The sequence below is a fragment of the Sycon ciliatum genome, chromosome 9 (assembly GCF_964019385.1).
Source record: "Sycon ciliatum chromosome 9, ocSycCili1.1, whole genome shotgun sequence".
In the NCBI taxonomy this organism is placed as follows: Eukaryota; Metazoa; Porifera; class Calcarea; order Leucosolenida; family Sycettidae; genus Sycon; species Sycon ciliatum.
In genome coordinates, this window is record NC_088651.1 from 1792135 (window position 1) to 1813005 (window position 20871).

Here is a 20871-nt window from a genome sequence, read left to right on the forward strand (position 1 = left end):
TTCAAACAAACAAACACACACACTTATCCAGGCACGCTCTTGCGCATGTACGCCCGCGCGCGCACACACACACACGCACACACATGTGCGTGCCCAACGCACAAAATGCGGACACACATACACCAAGGAAATAGAATACAAGGTAGTGGGGTTTGCCAAAGTTTTTTTTCTTCACATTTTGACGAGACTGTGCATTGAGCGACACCGTGGATAACATTGAGCCAAGAATTATGTAATAAGCCAGAAGAGATTATCTCAAATAAATCCATAGGTGCCCGGCAACAGCAATGTAGGTATTGCAACTTCAATGAGACAGATACACAGTTGACCACCCATGCCTGGCAACTTCAAACAGGCGGGTCAACCACATGGTGGCCCGCAACTTCAAACGGGAAAACACCGATACAACAGACACAGTTGACCACCCATGCCTCAAACCGGCGGGTCAACCACACAACAACATACAGCTGTTACAACACTGAGACAGTACAGCACACCACCGAGAGGCAAATGCATTTGACCCTCCTTGGGGCCTCGTCACGCGGCACCAAACATGTCATGTCTAAAGGGAGGGAGGGAAGAAAACACAGCCCTGAGTCACCTTGACCAACTGGGTGACAGAAATTGTTGACAAGAATGTTGCTTTGCTGACACAAGGCAAGGCAAAGTGGCCACGTAAACTTTTTTTTACATGCGCCATTTTCGGAAAAAATATTATTTTTCATTCATCAGGTGCACGTGCCGCGGGACGAACCCGGGACCAACACGTGCATGCGTGGGCTAACTTGGCTTTGCTGCTCAAAGCCGTCATTTAAATTTTTTTCCTTGGCTCACCATCTGAGTTCTTAATGATTTTTCAATAAGTCTCGGTTTGGCGAATTTTTTGACCGGCCGATTTGGGAAAGCCTACTGAGGGGATCATGTTAGACATAAATAACTTCTTCCATGTGTTTTCAATCACCACGGAGAGCGAGAATATTATCTAAATCATGCAGTTTACGGCAGGTGCGAGCAGTCATGGATATAGAGGCTGGGATTATGCGAGCGTGAGGGCAGAGACAGAAATTTATTACTGATTTCTTGAACGACTTACCTTTTATGTACATTGCAATCGAATCCACAGCAAGCGCTCATTCTTTGATCCTTCAGGACGCGAACAATCTTCAAAGGACTCTCAAACACGGAGTTTCGCAGTCTGCAGCAAATTTCACAGCCATTCTGATGGCCCTGGACGACTACAGGAGATCTGTTCAATAATATTATTGTAGAGGAAAGAACCAGGAGTGAAGAGCGAGAACAATCGCTTGAAGAAAAAACAAAGAAAAACTGCTCTTCTCTCCAGTCATAAGATGCTGTTGCCCTTGACAACTGTTTCCATCCACAGGACGCGACTTTTGTTTTGTCCCCAGTGCTTTTTAGTACTAAGTACTATACTGTAGTATCATTATCGGTTTTCCCACTCCGACGAGTTAACAATATTGTCGCTCCGCACAATGAATGTGTTCACAATGGGTGCAGACCTGGAGAAATTTCTGGCCGTGTTGGCCTTTCTCCATATTCTCGCGTCAGCGCTATATCAACTGTTTTGTGAGCTAGCGGGAATGTGAACGAGCAGCCATGAGCATTTCTTCACTTCATCTGGCTTTTTTCAAAGCCACCACAAATAAATCCAAAGAAAGAATCCTGTGTCGTATTTGTTCTGTAGGTTGCTGGAGACGGTCTATTTCGTGATGTGAACAATGGCAGACAATGTACATGTACATGTACACGTAACAACCGTGATGACTGGTCAGGACATGCAGAGATTCAGTACGAACGAAAATACAGTGAAAGTAATAAAGAAACAATTAATTTTCACAACTATCACAACTCGTGAAATTTTGTTTCTGAAACAAAGGCAATCATCTAAAGACCTGCCTCAACTTTCTTGTATAATATCGTGGTGAGGTACGATTATGAAAGCTAGGTCAGCACATTCACACGTTCTTTGAAACTATGGTGTGTTTTCCTCATTTTCCTGGTAGAAAAAAATATCATGCTATCACGAAGGAGAACTCTACAAAATATGAATCTTACCCAACAGTCACAGACATCATGTACATGAAGACTGTAAGTGGCTGGTGCGTCTCATGTCCTGGTGTAGGTGGTAGTGAAATTGATGAAAATGAAGACTCATGTTTACTAGTAGTAGTTGTGAAAAATAGTTTTTGCTCCCAAAGAATTGCCAAAAAATGCAAAACATAATGATTGTGCCAGGGCCATACTAGGGAGGTTTCGCTCTACGGAATTACGTATGAAAATGTCGCAGTAATGTAGTTAGTGTGTGTTAGCATCCACCGATCACACTGCCATGTTTGCATCTGCCGCGCACCGCTGCATCGGTGCATTGTGCACTGCACTCACAGTCACACTGCCAGCGCATAGATTCGGGCACGCTTAGCCTGACGTCACACAACTGCTTCCTTTGAACTTTTGCTCACTGCACTCACACTAGTACACTGCCAGCGCATGGATTCGGGCGCGCTTAGCCTGACGTCGTACAACTGCTTCCTTTGAACTTTCTCTTTCTTTCTTGCTGTTGGCTTCACTTCAAAGACTAGTCTAATTAGTGGTGACTTTTAGCTTGTGCCAGCACCAAATTTTGACCCTCCATCCCTCCCATTTTATCATCTTGCTAATGGTACTATGGAACATTTAGCTCTATCGCTCCTAACTGGTCACTTGCTTCGCTAGTTGCGGCTCTTCACGAGCCAGTTGTTGCCAATTACATTGGCTTTGCCTTGCAACCCCATTGTGGCACAATGTGGGTGTATTGCGGCTCCTCGCGAGCCAGTTGCTGCCAGTGGCCTGGCATTGCTTTCCAGCTCTTCGAGCTTTTGCATTACAAGACCAGTTACTCGAAGCAGCACACTATCTCCACAATTCCTTGTTGCCTTGGGCTGAGTATGAGTGTGTGAGGGATATGGTGCTAATAACGTATGAATCGCACCAGGCCTGTAAGGCCCTTCCACATGATCTTTTACATTTCGGGGTATTGTTTTTATTTTATTGCTATGTACTTCAGTGTACAGACAGAAGAACGAGCAGTAGATGATTCGTGCTGTTTGTCATTGCTATAAGGGTCGGCCTCATTTTCTCTGTGCTGCGCTGATGAGTCCATAAAGAACCAAATGGCAGCAGATTGGGAACGTACAATCATGACATGTACGTACATACATGTACCTGTCCACTCAATCTTTTACATGTATATGTACATGTATATTGTATTCACTCGTTTGCTAACTTGCATGTACATGTAGTTATACAGGACAAGAAGGGCAATCAAGGCTTGTTTGCTGCTACTCCAATGTTCATGCTAACGCAATAATCAGGAAACATAAGGATGTAGCAAGCTGCAGAAATAATTCCATTCTTTCTTTGGTTATATTTGTGGTGGCTTTGAAAAAGCCAGATGAAGTGAGGATAGCTCACGGCCGTAGAAGCATGCTGGTTGACGTTTACGCGAACAACCAATTAATAATTCTGAGAAGATAAGCCACTAAGGGGCCGTTTACATGAGGAAAATAAGCCCGGGCTTATTCGCCTCGGGCTTATTTTTCAACCGTTTACATGACGGTTGTACGGGGCTGAGTTCAGGTGAGTGACTGCGAGTTCTGCGCGCATTTTATTTTTCAAATCGCACATGAACGCAGTGGTAAATGTTCGTGTCTGATGAAATTTGGATCAAGAAATGCCGGCTCAGGTTTCTACTGCCTTTCCAATTGTCACTTATTTTTCGAGAAGGTGAAGGATGGGCTAGGACCTTCCACTGGACAAAAACTAGAAGAAAACATTCCAAGAAATAAATAAAAGAGACGCACTGTCCACGGCCACATTCTCTCAGGTTCACGAGGCAAAATCGAAAAATACGGAAAAACTCGCTTATAAGCCCTTCTTGACCGTTTACATGACAAAATAAGCCCTAGGGGTTGGATAAGCTCGGGGGTCAAGGGTAGGGCTAGTTCAGCTCGGGGCGAACTGAATAAGCCCGCCTGACCATGTAAACGCGCGCTCTAAAATGACTGGGTGACAGATCAAGGCGGGCTTATCGTAAGCCTAGGGTTGAATAAGCCCGGGCTTATTTTTCTCATGTAAACGGCCCCTAAGAAAGGTGGAGCCAGTATGTCTATTACTGTCATCGCTAGCTCCAGTTCCAAACCCATTGTGAAGAATGGGAGGGAAGAAGAACCAATCGTAGGAGGAATTATCGAAATTAGTAAAATTTAATGATGCCTTTCGCCAAAAGTTATTTTTGCTCACATCCCCGTCAAAAAATATTTTCATTTCCCGTGTAAGAGACGAAAATGGGAAAAAATAATGTGGTAGTGCTTTAGCCCACACGCTTGCGGTCAATATCACGTGACGTTTCATTTTTTCTGAGCACGCACCCAGCTCATGTTCTGTACAAGTACAGTGTAACTATGGAGCTCTAGTTCTGCCTTGGAAGTTAGTTGGAGGTAGGCCAGTCCAGTCATGTACATGATTGTATGTTAGACTGCCCACCAGCCAACCCGTGCAATGTATATAAGCAGCAGATGGCTGTCCGAACGGAGTCATTATCCGTTTTTCCACTTCGACGAGTTCACACTATTGTCGCTCTTCACAATGGATGAGTTCAGAATGAATCCAGAACTGGAGAAATATCTGGCCGTGGGAGCCTTACTCCTTATTCTCGTGTTAGTGCTTTATCCACTGTTTTGTGAGCTAGCGGGAATGTGAACGAGCATCATGCTTCAACAGCCTTGAGCATTTCTTCACTTCATCTGGCTTTTTTCAAAGCCACCACAAATAAATCCAAAGAAAGAATCCTGTGTCGTGGTTGTTCTGTAGGTTGCTGGAGACGGTGTATTTCGTGATGTAAACAATGGCAGACAATGTACATGTACATGTACAGTATGTACACGTAAGAACCGTGATGACTGGTCAGGACATGCAGAGATTCAGTACGAACGAAAATACAATAATTTTTCACAACTATCACAACTCGTGAAACTTTGATCCTGAAACAAATGCAAACATGTAAATGGCTGTCTCTTGTATATTAGCGTCGTGAGGTACATGTATGAAAGATCGGTCAGCACATGCACACATTCTTTGTAACTATGGTGTGTTTTCTTCATTTGGGACTCGGATTGAGAGCCAAGATTTAATTTATACAAAAGAGAAAGAAAAAGAAACTACAAGTTACGCTAAACTGTCCACTAACACCACCAGTTACTAAACAATCAGCTCACGCGACAACATTGCACGACACTGACCGACGTGCATATCTTGCTTGCGCTCCACATCCTCTCCTTATGCTATTTCGATAACTTAGAGCCTTCCAAGTTGGAAGACTGTTTGAGTGCGCATCCAAGATGTGCTAGATCTGTTAGCCTGTCAGTTGTAAAACGTCAGTACGGTCGGTCAGTGTCGTGCAATGTTCCCGCATGAGCTGATTGTTTAGTAACTGGTGGTTTTCGTCGACAGTATAGCGTAACTTGTAGTTCCTGGGTCCTTTCTTTTTTGTATAAAAATTTTTCCGCATTTTGCTGGTATAAAAATATCATGCTATCGCAAAGGAGAACAGTTCTTAACCAACAGTCACAGCCATTATCTATCCGGTAAGTGCCTGGTGCGACTCATGTCCTGGTGTAGGTGGTAGGGAAATTGATGAAGTGAAGTATTTTTTGCTTCTTAGTATCATAAGGTACCGTTTTGCATCTTACGCCGTGACGGCTCAGTTGTGAAAAATATTCTTTCGTCTGAAATATTTGGAAAAAAATACAAAACATAATAAATTCGTATACACTCGTTTTTTGAATACAATAAAAGCCTTTGTGAAAATGTCGGTTCAGCTCGTTCTGTTGATCGCAATTCTAAAAATAATAAATTATGTTTATATAAATGAAAAGGCGACGAGGAGACAATAACTTTATTAATGCGATTAATAGTATAAGTGAAGCGGACATTACAAAATGATGAATGAGAATACATGTATCTAAAATGGTTGTTCCTAATCGATTTTCTTGAGACTATCATCAGGGAAAAATCGTCTCACAATAGAGGCTATACGGAAAACAAACTACTTATAGGTTATAGGATAGTGGGGAGTATACAAGGTGAGGTGTGAAGAAAAAAAAAAAAACTAAAGTGGGAGAGAATACGAAAGAAATTAGAAGAAAAGATGTGAGAGTGTTCAGACGGTGTGAGCTACTACAAAAGGTGAGTGAAATGAAGGCGTGGAAGCAGGTGACTGTGATAGAGTGAGGAAGTGTGAGGTGTAGGTGTATGCGAATTCACCTAGCATTCACACACATATTCATTCGCATACACCTACACCTCACACTTCCTCACTCTATCACAGTCACCTGCTTCCACGCCTTCATTTCACTCACCTTTTGTAGTAGCTCACACCGTCTGAACACTCTCACATCTTTTCTTCTAATTTCTTTCGTATTCTCTCCCACTTTAGTTTTTTTTTTTTCTTCACACCTCACCTTGTATACTCCCCACTATCCTATAACCTATAAGTAGTTTGTTTTCCGTATAGCCTCTATTGTGAGACGATTTTTCCCTGATGATAGTCTCAAGAAAATCGATTAGGAACAACCATTTTAGATACATGTATTCTCATTCATCATTTTGTAATGTCCGCTTCACTTATACTATTAATCGCATTTATATAAATGATTGTGTAAGGGCCTATAGCCGGCACACACTGAAGCGGTATTCACAGAAGCTTTTTTGCGATGCAAACATGGGATGCGACAGCCCCGAAACCAGGAAATCCCCAAATCGCAGCCATCTCGCACCCTACGCAACTGCCGCAACTGGGCCATCGCAAAAGTTGAGCTTGGCTCAACTTTTGTGATGCGACAAGCGATTTGGCGTATGATTTTGACGCTTTCTACAGCAAAGTTGTACAAAGGTTCAACAGTTGACTATTTCTACAGGTTTTACCAAACCGCGCGATTACCATGGTGACGTATCGCACGCATCCATCGCAGATCACGTCGCATCGGATTCACAGAAGCTTTTTTTGCGATGTGACACGATCTGCGACGGACACGTGCGATACGAACTCGCGAAAGAACATTCACAGAAGACGTCAGCGATACGACAACGCCTTGCTGATTTTAAAAGCGAGATTCACAGCTTTTTTTGCGATGCGACACGCGACGCGACGTGATCTGCGACGGACGCATGCGATGCGAACTCGAGAAATACCATTCACAGATTATGTCAACGGTGCGACAACGCCCTGCTGATTTGGCTCGAAGCTCAATGCAGGTGAGTGCGTCACCATGGTGTTCGCGCGGTTTGGTACAAATTTACAGGCAACGCTTGAACATTTGTACAACTTTGCTGTAGAAAAAGGTCAAAATCGTTCGCCAAATCGCTTTGTCGCTCCAGTTGCGTGGGGTGAGAGATGGCTGCGATTTGGGGATTTCCCGGTTTCGCGGCTGTCGTATAAAGAAAAAGCTTCTATGAATCAAGCTCAACTTCTGCGATGGCCCAGTTACGGCAGTTGCGTGGGGTGCGAGATGGCTGCAATTTGGGAATTTCCGGGTTTCGCGGCTGTCGCATCGCAAAAAGCTTCTGTGAACCGCACTTTAAGGCCGATTCCCAATACAACTTTCTGCGACGCGTCACCCGATTTGCGACAAGAAACTGCCTGTGTACTGTCGCAGAAGTTGAAGAAAGTTCAACTTTTGCGACATGTGACATGCGACATACACAAATGGAGTACTGTTTCTACCCTGGGTGCACGTGCATTGTACTACTAGTGCATAAGGGCATGTTCAATTGGTGGAATCCCGATCCACCGGATCCACTGGATTCGCACCTTTTCGATCGGTCGGATCCGGATCCTTCGGATTTGGATCCGGTCAACCCACCTCGGGGAGCAGGGTTGACCGGATCCAAATGTGATTTTTGTGTGTATATGGCGCTTAAAAATCGTTTTGTATATATTGTGGTACGCACACGTGGATGGAAATCGATAGAGCCTGTTGACTTTCCTACGACGTACGCGATGAGTACGACGTACGCGATGAGTACGACGTTCACCCTTTTGGGTGACTTGTCATTGTCAACATGGCAACAGTCAAGGTCCAAAATATAGTGTTCGCTTGAATCTGAAGGATCCGACGGATCTGAGATCTGGATCCCGATGCCGATCCTTACCAATCGAACATGCCCTGAGGATGTCGCAAACATGAACAATATTTTGAACCGTGCGTCGCGGTCGCAGCTCTTCGCAGGTGGCACGTGTCGCATGTTGCATAGCAAGAAGTCGTATGGTGAATCGGCCTTTACGGTCAAGACTACATGTGCAAAAGTGGAGTACAGACTCCCAAACATGTTGCATGTCGAGTCAAAAGAAGTTGCATTGTGAGTCGGCCTTTACGGTCATGACTACATGTACATGACTTAACCCTGCACGAAAAACGATTTTGCATACATGTGGCGATTCAGCTTTTTCTCTTCTTTACCAATACGACAACATTTCATACTAAATAATTATAACGAATGTGTCTTTGTCACAACCAGGAGACTTTACAAGTATAAACAATCCTTCATTTCATCAATGTCACTACCACCTACACCACGATATGAATCGCACCAGGCCGGTAGGCCCTTCCAAATTATGGTTTGCATCTTGGAGAGAAATTATTTTTTATTGCTACACAGTCTGAAGAACGAGCAGTTAATGTTTCGTGCTGTTTGTCATTGCTATGAGGTTCGGTCTCATTTTCTCTTTGCTGCGCTGATGAGTTCACAAAGAACCAAATAGCATTCTGTCCGCAGATTGGGAACGTACAATCAAGTATGTACATGTACATGTATATTGTATTCACTCGTTTGCTAACTTTCATTTAGATATACAGGACAAGAAGTGCAATCAAGGCTTGTTTGCTGTTACTCCAATGTTCATGCTTACGCAATAATCAGGAAACATAAGGATGTAGCAAGCTACAGAAATAATTCGATTCTTTCTTTGGTTATATTTGTGGTGGCTTTGAAAAAAGCCAGATGAAGTGAGGATAGCTCACGGCCGTAGAAGCAGGCTGGTTGACGTTTACGCGAACAACCAACTAATAATTCTGAGAAGATAAGCCACTAAGAAAAGTAGGCCCAGTATGTCTATTACTGTCATCGCTTGCTCCAGTTCCAAACGCATTGTGAAGAATGGGAGAGAAGAAGAACCAATCCTAGTAGGAATTATCGAAATTAGTAAATGATGCCTTTCGCCAAAAGTATATTATTTTTGCCCACATCCCCGTCAAAAAATATTTTCGTTTCACGTGTAAGAGACGGAAATGGGAAAAAATAATGTGCTAGGGCTTTAGCCCACACGCTAAGGTAGACCAGTACATGTACATGTATGTTAGACTGCCCACCAGCCAACCCGTGCAATGTATATAAGCAGCAGATGGCTGTCCGAACGGCGTCATTATCCGTTTTCCCACTTTGACGAGTTCACACTATTGTCGTTCTTCACAATGGATGAGTTCAGAATGAATCCAGAACTGGAAAAATATCTGGCCGTGGGAGCATTACTCCTTATTCTCGTGTTAGTGCTATATCCACTGCTTTGTGAGCTAGCGGGAATGTGAACGAGCATCATGCTTCAACAGCCTTGAGCATTTCTTCACTTCATCTGGCTTTTTTCAAAGCCACCACAAATAAATCCAAAGAAAGAATTCTGTGTCGTATTTGTTCTGTAGGTTGCTGGAGACGGTGTATTTCGTGATGTAAACAATGGCAGACAATGTACATGTACATGTACAGTATGTACACGTAAGAACTCTGATGACTGGTCAGGACATGCAGAGATTCAGTACGAACGAAAATACAATTAATTTTCACAACTATCACAACTCGTGAAACTTTGATCCTGAAACAAAGGCAATCATCTAAATGGCTGTCTCAACTTTCTTGTATATTAGCGTGGTGAGGTACATGTACAAGTATGAAAGATAGGTCAGCACATGCACACATTCTTTGTAACTATGGTGTGTTTTCTTCATTTTGGTCTCGGATTGAGAGCCAAGATTTAATTTATACAAAAGAGAAAGGGCCAAGGAACTACAAGTTACGCTATACTGTCCACTAACACCACCAGTTACTGAACAATCAGCTCACACGACAAAATTGCTCAATACTGACCGACGTGCATATCTTGGTTGCGCTCACCTTCCCCTCCTTATGTTATTTCCATAACTTAGAGCCTACCAAGTTGGAAGACGGTTGGAGTGTGTCGCCGTGCGACTACTACTGTGACCCTGATCTAACAATACTCATGCCAGTTGCACTACAAACAATCCACTCATGACATCTTGCTCTAAAAGGCGAGCTGCCTGCAAACTTGGATTCACACAAGAGCCATAAGAACACGAGGTCAATCTTGGTGATCATAAAAAGGGGAGCCTGATTAGGAACGCGCATGCCTAATATGAGCGCGTACCATACTGCGCATGCCTATAGCCATTCAGAATATGGAAGGAGCGCGGCAAGGTCAGAAAGAGTAGGCTCTAGCACTACAAATTTATGTCTAAGTGATAATTATGGAAATTACGATCGCGTTCGCGACATTCCGGCCAGCGAGAAGAAATGGAGAATGATATATACTCAGTAAACATATTTACACAATGAACTGAATGTCAATAATTAATAAAGGAACATGCAATGTAAATAGCTCCGAATGCTGTCAGCCTTGAAATCATGAATACAAATCTGTGCCGAAAATGATCTTCGGTACCTAAACGACGCAATGGTGGGAGAGCTGTATCAAACTTGACTCAATGATACTGTTACTATACTGACTGACTGCATGATATATTGACACTAGTTACATCTTCAGATCAACTTACTGTTCATGCATCTGAATACTCATCTTGAAAGTTCACCTTCGGAAATAAGGCAATCTACTTTTAAACTACTTCAATAGTACATGTATACTGCAGTCTATGTATACTGCAGTCTATCTAGCGAAGGAGGTTCGCATAAGCAGCATGTTCATAACAAAGATCAGAAGGCAATCGTGTCCATGCTGTGTATGTATATACAGTGTATAAGTGTGTGGGTGTATGTGTGTATGCATGTGTGAGTTTGTGCCTGGGTGTACAAGTGTTCAGACCATCATAGCATAGCTTACTATCCAGTGCACTCATTCTTGTTACTAAACTGCTCCGTCTCGTATAAGCTCACCTAGCTGTTCTTGAAACCGAGCTGCTGCGTGCCGCTTGGGCCGAGTCGTGCCGGTGGCGTCACTACTGGATGCGCTCTCAGTTGCCGGTACTGGTTCGGGTTCACTACTCACCTGTGCTGGTGTTGATGGACATTCCAGCGGGTAAAGATGACATAGTGACCGTCTGACTGTCCTACCAGTGGGGAGCTGAATGGTGGCGGATCTTGTCTCACCATCTGAAGATTCGTGCAGTTTCACAATGCGGCCGATTGGCCAGCTCACTCGGGGCAGTGTTTCCTCGCGGATGATGGCAACTGTGTCAACTGCTGGCTCGTCATTGGCACGAATACGTCCTTGTCGTAGCTGGTAATCGCCACGCTCTCTCAGTGATGCAAGATACTCGTCTTGCCATAATTGCCAGAAGCGATTCAGCTGCTGCTGACATACATTGAACTTCTGGAGAAGTAAATCACCAGAGGCTTTGACACAGAAATCTGGATCATTCGTATCTAACTGCTCACCCGGCAGTGTTAGAGTGTTGTTGAGGCACAAGAAGTGTGCTGGTGTGAGGATAAACCCATTGAAATCCTCACCCACATACGTGAGAGGTCTACTGTTGAGGATTCCCTCTACTTCTGTCAGCAGTGTGCAAAGTTCCTCGGCCTTTAGAATTCGTTTACCGAGGGATTTCCTGAGCATTCGCTTTACGGACTGGACGAGGCGTTCATACACCCCTCCCATCCATGGTGATAGTTGAACGATGAACCGCCATTCAATACCCATAGTGGCAAGTGTCGAGAATACATCCGCATTGGTATTAATGGGTTTCCACAATTGCTCCATTGTGACGTCTGCCAATTTAAACTGTTTAGCATTATCAGACACGATTGTAGCCGGTGTACCGCGGCGAGCGACGAATCGCTTAAACGCCATTAGAAAGCTGTCAGTAGTCACATCTAGTACAAGCTCTAAGTGCAACGCCCGTGTTGCCAGACAAGTGAACAGTACCACCCAAACTTTCTTGTTTTCTCCATTGGCTTTAACAGTCAGGGGCCCAAAGTAATCAATGCCAGTCCTGACAAATGGTGCGCTGCGGGTTACCCGTTCTTTGGGGAGAGGTGCGAACTTGGGCATTGCAAAGGGGCCACCCTCAAACCGTTTGCATACCTTGCACTGATTAACTACATTCGTGACCTCTTTTCTACCTCGTGTCACCCAGAAGCGTTTACGTAATTCCACAAGCGTGTGACTAGCGCCAGCGTGGAGAACTCTCTGGTGTACATCGGAAATGATCAATCTCGTCAGCGCACTCTTTCCGCAGAGGAGAATCGGGAATTTAGCATTTGATGGCAGTTCTGCATTCTTCATCCTGCCTCTGCACTTGATTAGGCCATCTTCTTCATCAATAAAGAGTCCCAACTTGAACATCAAGTCGCTCTTGGTTTTCTTGTTGTTCTTGATGGCGTCCAGTTCTGCTGGGTAATCAGTGGCTTGCGCATGTTTCAGCCAAAGCATTTCCGCGGTCTGAAGCTCGTCAACCGATAAGTATGGTGATGTTGGACGAGACTTTCTTGCTGACTTTATGAAACGCTGTACCCATGCTGTAACCCTGATTACTTTCGCGAAGGATGATGATTTCTCAATACGAATACCAGCCGGTGGGGGGTTGCTCGCCTGTTGCTCCGCAGGACCCTCCCCCGACAAAGCGGCGTGAACGACTTCTTCTTGACAAGAATCAGTATCCGGTGCCCATTGTACATCCGCCAACCACTCGGGACCTGTCCACCACAGATTACTCTTGAGGAGGGTTGCAGTCGTGGTGCCTCGTGAGAGTTGATCGGCAGGATTGCTTCTTGTGTTCACATAACAGAATTGCACGTCTTCATTGCGGCGGATTTCTGCGACCCTATGTGCTACGAACGTCGGCAGATCCTTGCCCTTCCCTTTCACCCATCCTAGCACACATTGAGAATCTGACCACAAGTACGTAGTGAGCTGAAGAGGGAGTTCTTTCCGTAAGAAGTTGATCATTCGAGCACCTAGCGTGGCTGCGAGTAACTCCAACCTTGGTATTGTTGTTTCCTTTAACGGTGCCACACGAGACTTGGCAAAGAGTAAGCGAACAGACACGTTCGTCGAGATAGTGCGTAGATACGCCACAGCTCCGTAGCCTGCTTTTGATGCGTCACAGAAAACATGGAGCTCACACCTTGGTTCAACGTTGGAAGTGAAACTCGCAAGTCTTGGTATTCTGGTTTGGCTGGCTGTGGATAAGTCATGAGCTATCTCATGCCACTCTGTAAGAATAGCTGCTGGCAAGACATCGTCCCAATTGCACTTCAGTTTCCAGATCTCCTGAAGTAGAACCTTCGCGCGGAATACGATTGGCGAATAGATTCCCAGTGGATCGTAGAACGATGATAACACGCTCAGCATGTGCCGCTTCGTCTGAACGTTTTTGAGTTCAGCTGGGTTTGGAGTGAGCCCTAGCTCATCCAAGTTTGTGTCCCACTCCATACCAAGGACCTTGACGAGTTGAGCGATTGCGCGATCGCTCTCGGGGATCTGCTGCTTGAGGGGCTCGGAGTTTGTCGCCCACTCCCGTAGATTCATTGATGCATCAGCGAAGATGCCCTTGACTTCTCGATAGCACTCTACTGCGTCTTCTACGCTTTCCGCTCCGCCGAGGACATTGTCGACGTAAGTGTTATTCTCTACGGCCTGCGATTGCGTGTTCTCTGAAGAACTGATGTGGTGTCGTATGGTGGCACCAAGCAAGAACGGACTTGCGATTACGCCAAAGGGGATGCGGCAGAATCTGTAGATGACGATGTTGTCACCTCTGGGAGGCTTGCTGGGGTCTCGAACCCAAAGAAAGCGTGTGACATTGCGGTCACGGACATGTAAGCCGACTTGCAAGAACGCCTTCTCAATATCGCTGCTCATGGCTATGGGATTCAAACGAAAGCGAAGGAGGATGCCGCAAAGGTCTGGCAGCAGCACTGGGCCTCTGTGGATGCACTCGTTAAGTGACTTGTTGCCTTCCTTCGTCTTGGCAGATGCGGCGTACACTACGCGTATCTTCGTCGTCGTGCTGCTCGGCTTGACTACACAGTGGTGTGGTATGTAGTGATGTACGCTGCTCTCTGTGTTGTTGTCAGTGTGACTGCCATTGTTGTTGTCACTGCGTAGTTCGCTGCTAGAGTCGTTGACTTCTTCAATTACACCCATTTCCATTTGTCCCAGTATCGTTTCGTGATACTTCGTGAGTACTTCTGGTGTTTTTTCCATTCTGTGCATGAGAGATTTCAATCTACCTTTGGCCAAATCAAAGTTCTCTGGTAGGCAAGTTTCTGGGTCTAATTTCCATGGCCATGACACTACATAACGACCATTAATGAACTCAACATTTGCATTGAAGTTGTCGTACGCTAGGGTGTCATCTGTGACTCCATTATCTTCATCTATGCCAATCTGCTCTAGCTTCCAGAATTTCTGTAGGTCGAAATCTGGATGTTGTACTTCGCTTTCAACAGACGTGCACATTGCATGGATATCTGGCATTGAATCATGTTGGTCTGCTTTACCCGTCGGGATGAAACCCAGTTTCGTGTCAAGCATTACAATCCCATTTCCCAATTTCAAATGCTCCAGACCCACAAATTCAAAGTACTGGTCGCTCCCAATTAGTATGTCAATCGGAGCCTGGGTGCTTTCGGTGTCAAGGGGCTCAGCTAGTGGCAATTTTGCAATGGCTGGATGTTTCGACAAATCTAACGGAGCCATATTCATTGGACAAGAGATGTGGTCAGTGATATTTGTAGATATCGGTTGGAAGGAGCCATCACGCAATTTGACTTGTAACTCTACCCTGGGGTAAGTGCGAGTAGTTCTGGTCTTGGAACCAAACCCGGCTACTGCCAAAACATCTTGACCAACTGGTTTACTGTGTAGTGAGGTAGTGACATTTCTGTGCACAAATGAACGGGACGACCCAGTGTCGAACAAGATGCGTGCGTTGCAAGTGTGGTCACCATTCTGGATTTCTGCCATTGCTGTTTGCATTAGTACCACATTGCTCTGGGAGTAAACTTCATTTGTTGCATGTACGTCCGCTACAGGCGGCCTTAGCTCTGCATTGCAAGATTGAACATTGGTTGGCTTTGCACTTTTGAATTCTCGTGCCTTTGGATCTAGCCTGGATTGTGGATCAAATTTCTTCATGCATAATGACCGGTGATGCCCACGTTTCCCACAATGGTAGCATGTACGTGCACCAGCTCTGCAATCTGCTGCACTATGTCCTTTCCTCAGACATACGAAACATTCATTTGTGATTTTCTCTTTCCGTTTCTCATACGTTGGATATGCTGGGCATTCATCCGTGTAGTGTGACCCTCCACAATACCAACATTTCGGGCCTTTGTGCGTGGTCTGATTCATTAGTAAGGAACTGGTGGCCATACCCTCTTGGTTTGTTTCCCTGTGTACCCGCCCATTAAAAGGTGTGAAGTGTACAGATGCCATGTGATCACTTGCTTCAAGGATATCAATTAATGCACCCAAGACCGTAAGTAGTTTGCCCACAGACCAATTATCACCGGTTTTTCTTTTCTCCATATCAATGATTATCGGTTTTGGCAGTTTTGACATCAGTAGCGGTACGATTATCTCTTGCTGGATGTCTGAACCAGCTGATTTCAGACACCGCAAGTGCGCCTCTGCTTCATTTTGGAACTTCCGTAACGCTACTGGTGTGTTCACTGGTGGCTTAATGGCAACAAGCTTGTGATACGTCATGTTGGCAATTACTTGTGGCTTTCCAAATCGCTCTTTTAGGAGCCCTAATGCTGCTGCATAATTCTTGCCCGTTAAGGTAATGCCCGTTATGGTATCTAGTGCTGCATCGCTCAGGTGATTTCTCAAGTACACTAATTTTTCCACATTGGACAGCTTGGTATTATTGTGAATAGTGGATTCAAACATGTCAATGAATTCTGGGTACTGCAACACATTGCCATTGAACACAGGTATTTTTAGGACAGGGAGCTTCGTTGAACTTGATACTGTGACTGGAGTGCCATTGGCGGCACCTTGTTCTGAGACAAACTGGTTTAATAGCTTCGCTGTTTCTGCCTGTGTTTTCGTGTTGGCTTCCATGACCTTCGTCAGATCTATGATCTCCACTGGTGATGCTGTTTTCGACTGGACTGACTTCCCTCGTAACTGTGCCAATAGATCATTGCATTCCGTAATTAATTCCACAACCACATCGACATACTGCTCATCGTGTTTCTTTTTCTCTTTATCACCCTTTTTTGTAGCCTCAAAGTCGTATACCACATTAGCAAACAGGTCGAACAATTCCTCGCCTTTCTTTATCGTAGAAGCAAATACAGTAATCAGACTACTTATCTCGTCCGGAGTTGGAGTGCCAGACAGCAACGTGTTGGCCTCAGCGGAGCGCTGGTTCAAGAACTTCACGTGGGCCTGCAGCACCTTCCGTTTCGTCTTCGCCTGGGCCTGGATGGAGTCTGGTTCTGCCATATCTGCTCTCGGTCTCACACCATATCCGGCATCAGTATTGGTTTCGGCACCAAAAATGTCGCCGTGCGACTACTACTGTGACCCTGATCTAACAATACTCATGCCAGTTGCACTACAAACAATCCACTCATGACATCTTGCTCTAAAAGGCGAGCTTCCTGCAAACTTGGATTCACACAAGAGCCATAAGAACACGAGGTCAATCTTGGTGATCATAAAAAGGGGAGCCTGATTAGGAACGCGCATGCCTAATTTATACGGGTCAAGATCGCGCATGCCTAATATGCGCGCGTACCATACTGCGCATGCCTATAGCCATTCAGAATATGGAAGGAGCGCGGCAAGGTCAGAAAGAGTAGGCTCTAGCACTACAAATTTATGTCTAAGTGATAATTATGGAAATTACGATCGCGTTCGCGACAGAGTGCGCATTCACGATGTGCTAGATCTGTTAGCCTGTTAGTTGTAAAACGTCAGTACGGTCGGTCAGTGTCGTGCAATGTTATCGCATGAGCTGATTGTTTAGTAACTGGTGGTGTTAGTGGACAGTATAGCGTAACTTGTAGTTCCTGGGTCCTTTCTTTTTTGTATAAATTTCCTCATTTTGCCGGTATAAATAGATATGATGCAATCGCAAAGGAGAACAGTTCTTAACCAACAGTCACAGCCATCATCTACCCGGTAAGTGCCTGGTGCGACTCATGTCCTGGTGTAGGTGGTAGGGAAATTGATGAAGTGAAGTATTGTTTACTTCTTAGTATCATAAGGTACCTTTTTTGCATCTGACGGCTCAGTTGTGAAAAATATTTGTTGGTCAGAAATATTTGCAAAAAAATATAAAACATAATGATTGTGTGAGGGCCTATAGCCGGCACACACTGAAGAGGGATTCACAGAATCTTTTTGGCGATGCAACACGCGATGCAACAGCCGCGAAACCAGGAAATCCCCAAATCTCAGCCATCTCGTACCCAACGCAACTGCCGCAACTGGGCCATCGCAGAAGCTTGGCTCAACTTTTGCGATGTGACAAGCGATTTGGCGTACGATTTTGACCTTTTCCACAGCAAAGTTGTACAAAGGTTCAACAGCTGCCTATAAATTTGTACAAGTTGGACCAAACTGCGCGATTACCATGGTGACGTATCGCACACGGCCGTCGCACACGTCGCATCGGATTCACAGGACCTTTCTTGCGATGCGACTCGATCTGCGACGGAGACGTGCGATATGAACTCACGAAATACCATTCACAGAAGGCGTCAGCGATGCGACAACGCCTTGCTGATTTAAACGGGATTCACAGAAGCTTTTTTTGCGATGCAACGCGGGATGCGACAGCCGCAAAACCAGGAAATCCCCAAATCGCAGCCATCTCGCACCCTACGCAACTGCCGCAACTGGGCCATCGCAGAAGCTTGGCTCAACTTTTGCGATGTGACAAGCGATTTGGCATACGATTTTGACCTTTTCGACAGCAAAGTTGTACAAAGGTTCAACAGTTGCCTATAAATTTGTACAAGTTGTACCAACTTGCACGATTACCATGGTGAGTGACGTATCGCACACGTCCGTCGCACACGTCGCATCGGATTCACAGGACCTTTTTTGCGATGCGACTCGATCTGCGACGGAGACGTTTGATATGAACTCGCGAAATACCATTCACAGAAGGCGTCAGCGATGCGACAACGCCTTGCTGATTTAAGCGGGATTCACAGAAGCTTTTTTTGCGATGCGACACGGGACGCGACGTGATCTGCGACAGACGCGTGCGATTCGAGCTCGAGAAATACCATTCACAGAAGAAGTCAACGATGCGACAACGCCCTGCTGATTTGGCGCGAAGGTCAATGCAGTTGGGAGCATCACCATGGTATTCGCGCTGTTTGGTACAAATTTACAGGCAACTCTTGAATCTTTGTACAACTTTGCTGTAAAAAAGGTAAAAATCGTACGCCAAATCGCTCCAGTTGCGTAGGGTGCGAGATGGCTGCGATTTGGGGATTTCCCGGTTTCGCGGCGGTCGCATCGCGTGTCGCACCACAAAAAAAAGCTTGTGTGAATCAAGCTCAACTTCTGCGATGGCCCAGTTACGGCAGTTGCGTGGGGTGCGAGATGGCTGCGATTTGGGTATTTCCCGGTTTCGCGACTGTCGCATCGCAAATGCTTCTGTGAATCCCGCTTTAAGGCCGATTCACAATACAACTTTCTGCGATGCGGGTTTTGCGACATTTGCGACACGAAACTGCCTTTGTGCTGTCACAGAATTTGAAGAAAGTTCAACTTTTGCGACATGTGACACGCGACATACACAAATGGAGTACAGTTTCTACCTTGGGTGCACGTGCATTGTACTACTAGTGCATAAGGGCATGTTCAATTGGTAGGATCGGGATCCCGATCCACCGGATCCACTGGATTAGCACCCTTTCGAATTGTCGGATCCGGATCCAAATGTGACCTTTGTGCGTATATGGCGGGTAAAAATCATTTTTGTACACATTGTGGTACGCACACGTGGATGGAGATCGATAGAGCTTGTTGACTTTTCCTACGACGTACGCGATGAGTACGACGTTCACCCTTTTGGTTGACTTGTCATTGTGAGCGCCATTGTCAACATGGCAACAGTCAAGGTCCAAAATAAAGTGTTCAGTTGAATCTGAAGGATCCGACGGATCTGAGATCTGGATCCCGATCCTTACCAATCGAACATGCCCAGAGGATGTCGCAAAGACTCGCAAACATGAAAAATATTTTGAACCGTGTGTCGCGGTCGCAGCTCGGCGCAGGTGGCACGTGTCGCATGTTGCGTTGCAAGAGGATGTATTGTCAATCGGGCTTTACGGTCAAGACTACATGTACACAAATGGAGTACAGACTATCAAACATGTCGCATGTCGAATCGCAAGAAGTTGTAGTGTGAATCAGCCTTTACGATCATGACTAAATGTATATCGCTTCACCCTGCACGTAAAGTGATTTTGCACACATGTAGCGATTCAGCTTGTTCTCTTCTTTACCAGTACGACAACGTTTCATACTAAATAATTATAACGAATGTGTCTTTTCACAACCAGGAGACTTTACAAATATAAACAATCCTTCATTAATTTTCATTTATTTCACTACAACCTACACCACGATTTGAATCGCACCAGGCCGGCAGGCCCTTCCAAATTATGTTTTGCATCTTGGAGAGAAATTATTTTTTATTGCTACACAGACTGAAGAACGAGCAGTTAATGTTTCGTGCTGTTTGTCATTGCTATGAGGTTCGGTCTCATTTTCTCTTTGCTGCGCTGATGAGTCCACAAAGAACCAAAATAGCATTCTGTCCGTATATTGGGAACGTACAATCAAGTATGTACATGTACATGTATATTGTATTCACTCGTTTGCTAACTTTCATGTAGATATACAGGACAAGAAGGGCAATCAAGGCTTGTTTGCTGCTACTCCAATGTTCATGCTTACGCAATAATCAGGGAACATAAGGATGTAGGAAGCTACAGAAACAATTCGATTCTTTCTTTGGTTATATTTGTGGTGGCTTTGAAAAAAGCCAGATAAAGTGAGGATAGCTCACGGCCGTAGAAGCATGCTGGTTGACGTTTACGCGAACAACCAACTAATAATTCTGAGAAGATAAGCCACTAAGAAAAGTAGGGCCAGTATGTCTGGTACTGTCATCGCTTGCTCCAGTTCCAAACGCATTGTGAAGAATGGGAGGGAAGACGAACCAATCCTAGTAGGACTTATCGAAATTAGTAAATGATGCCTTTCGCCAAAAGTTTACTTGAAGTATTATTTTTGCCCACATCCCCGTCAAAAAATATTTTCGTTTCACGTGTAAGAGACGAAAATGGGAAAAAATAATGTGCTAGGGCTTTAGCCCACACGCTAAGGTAGACCAGTACATGTATATGTATGTTAGACTGCCCACCAGCCAACCCGTGCAATGTATATAAGCAGCAGATGGCTGTCCGAACGGCGTCATTATCCGTTTTCCCACTTTGACGAGTTCACACTATTGTCGTTCTTCACAATGGATGAGTTCAGAATGAATCCAGAACTGGAGAAATATCTGGCCGTGGGAGCACTAC

At 45.1% G+C, this 20871-nt stretch overlaps 1 protein-coding gene across 1 annotated transcript; it reads right to left on the minus strand.

The window, feature by feature from the left end:
- Positions 1-11206: 11206 nt before the first annotated feature.
- LOC135825074 (uncharacterized) lies at positions 11207-16762 on the minus strand. Its single transcript, XM_065337814.1, has 2 exons — positions 15682-16762; positions 11207-14988 (listed from the first exon to the last, which is right to left on the minus strand). The coding sequence occupies exons 1-2, from the start codon at positions 16760-16762 to the stop codon at positions 11207-11209; spliced, it is 4863 nt and encodes a 1620-aa protein (XP_065193886.1).
- Between the last annotated feature and the right edge of the window lie 4109 nt (positions 16763-20871).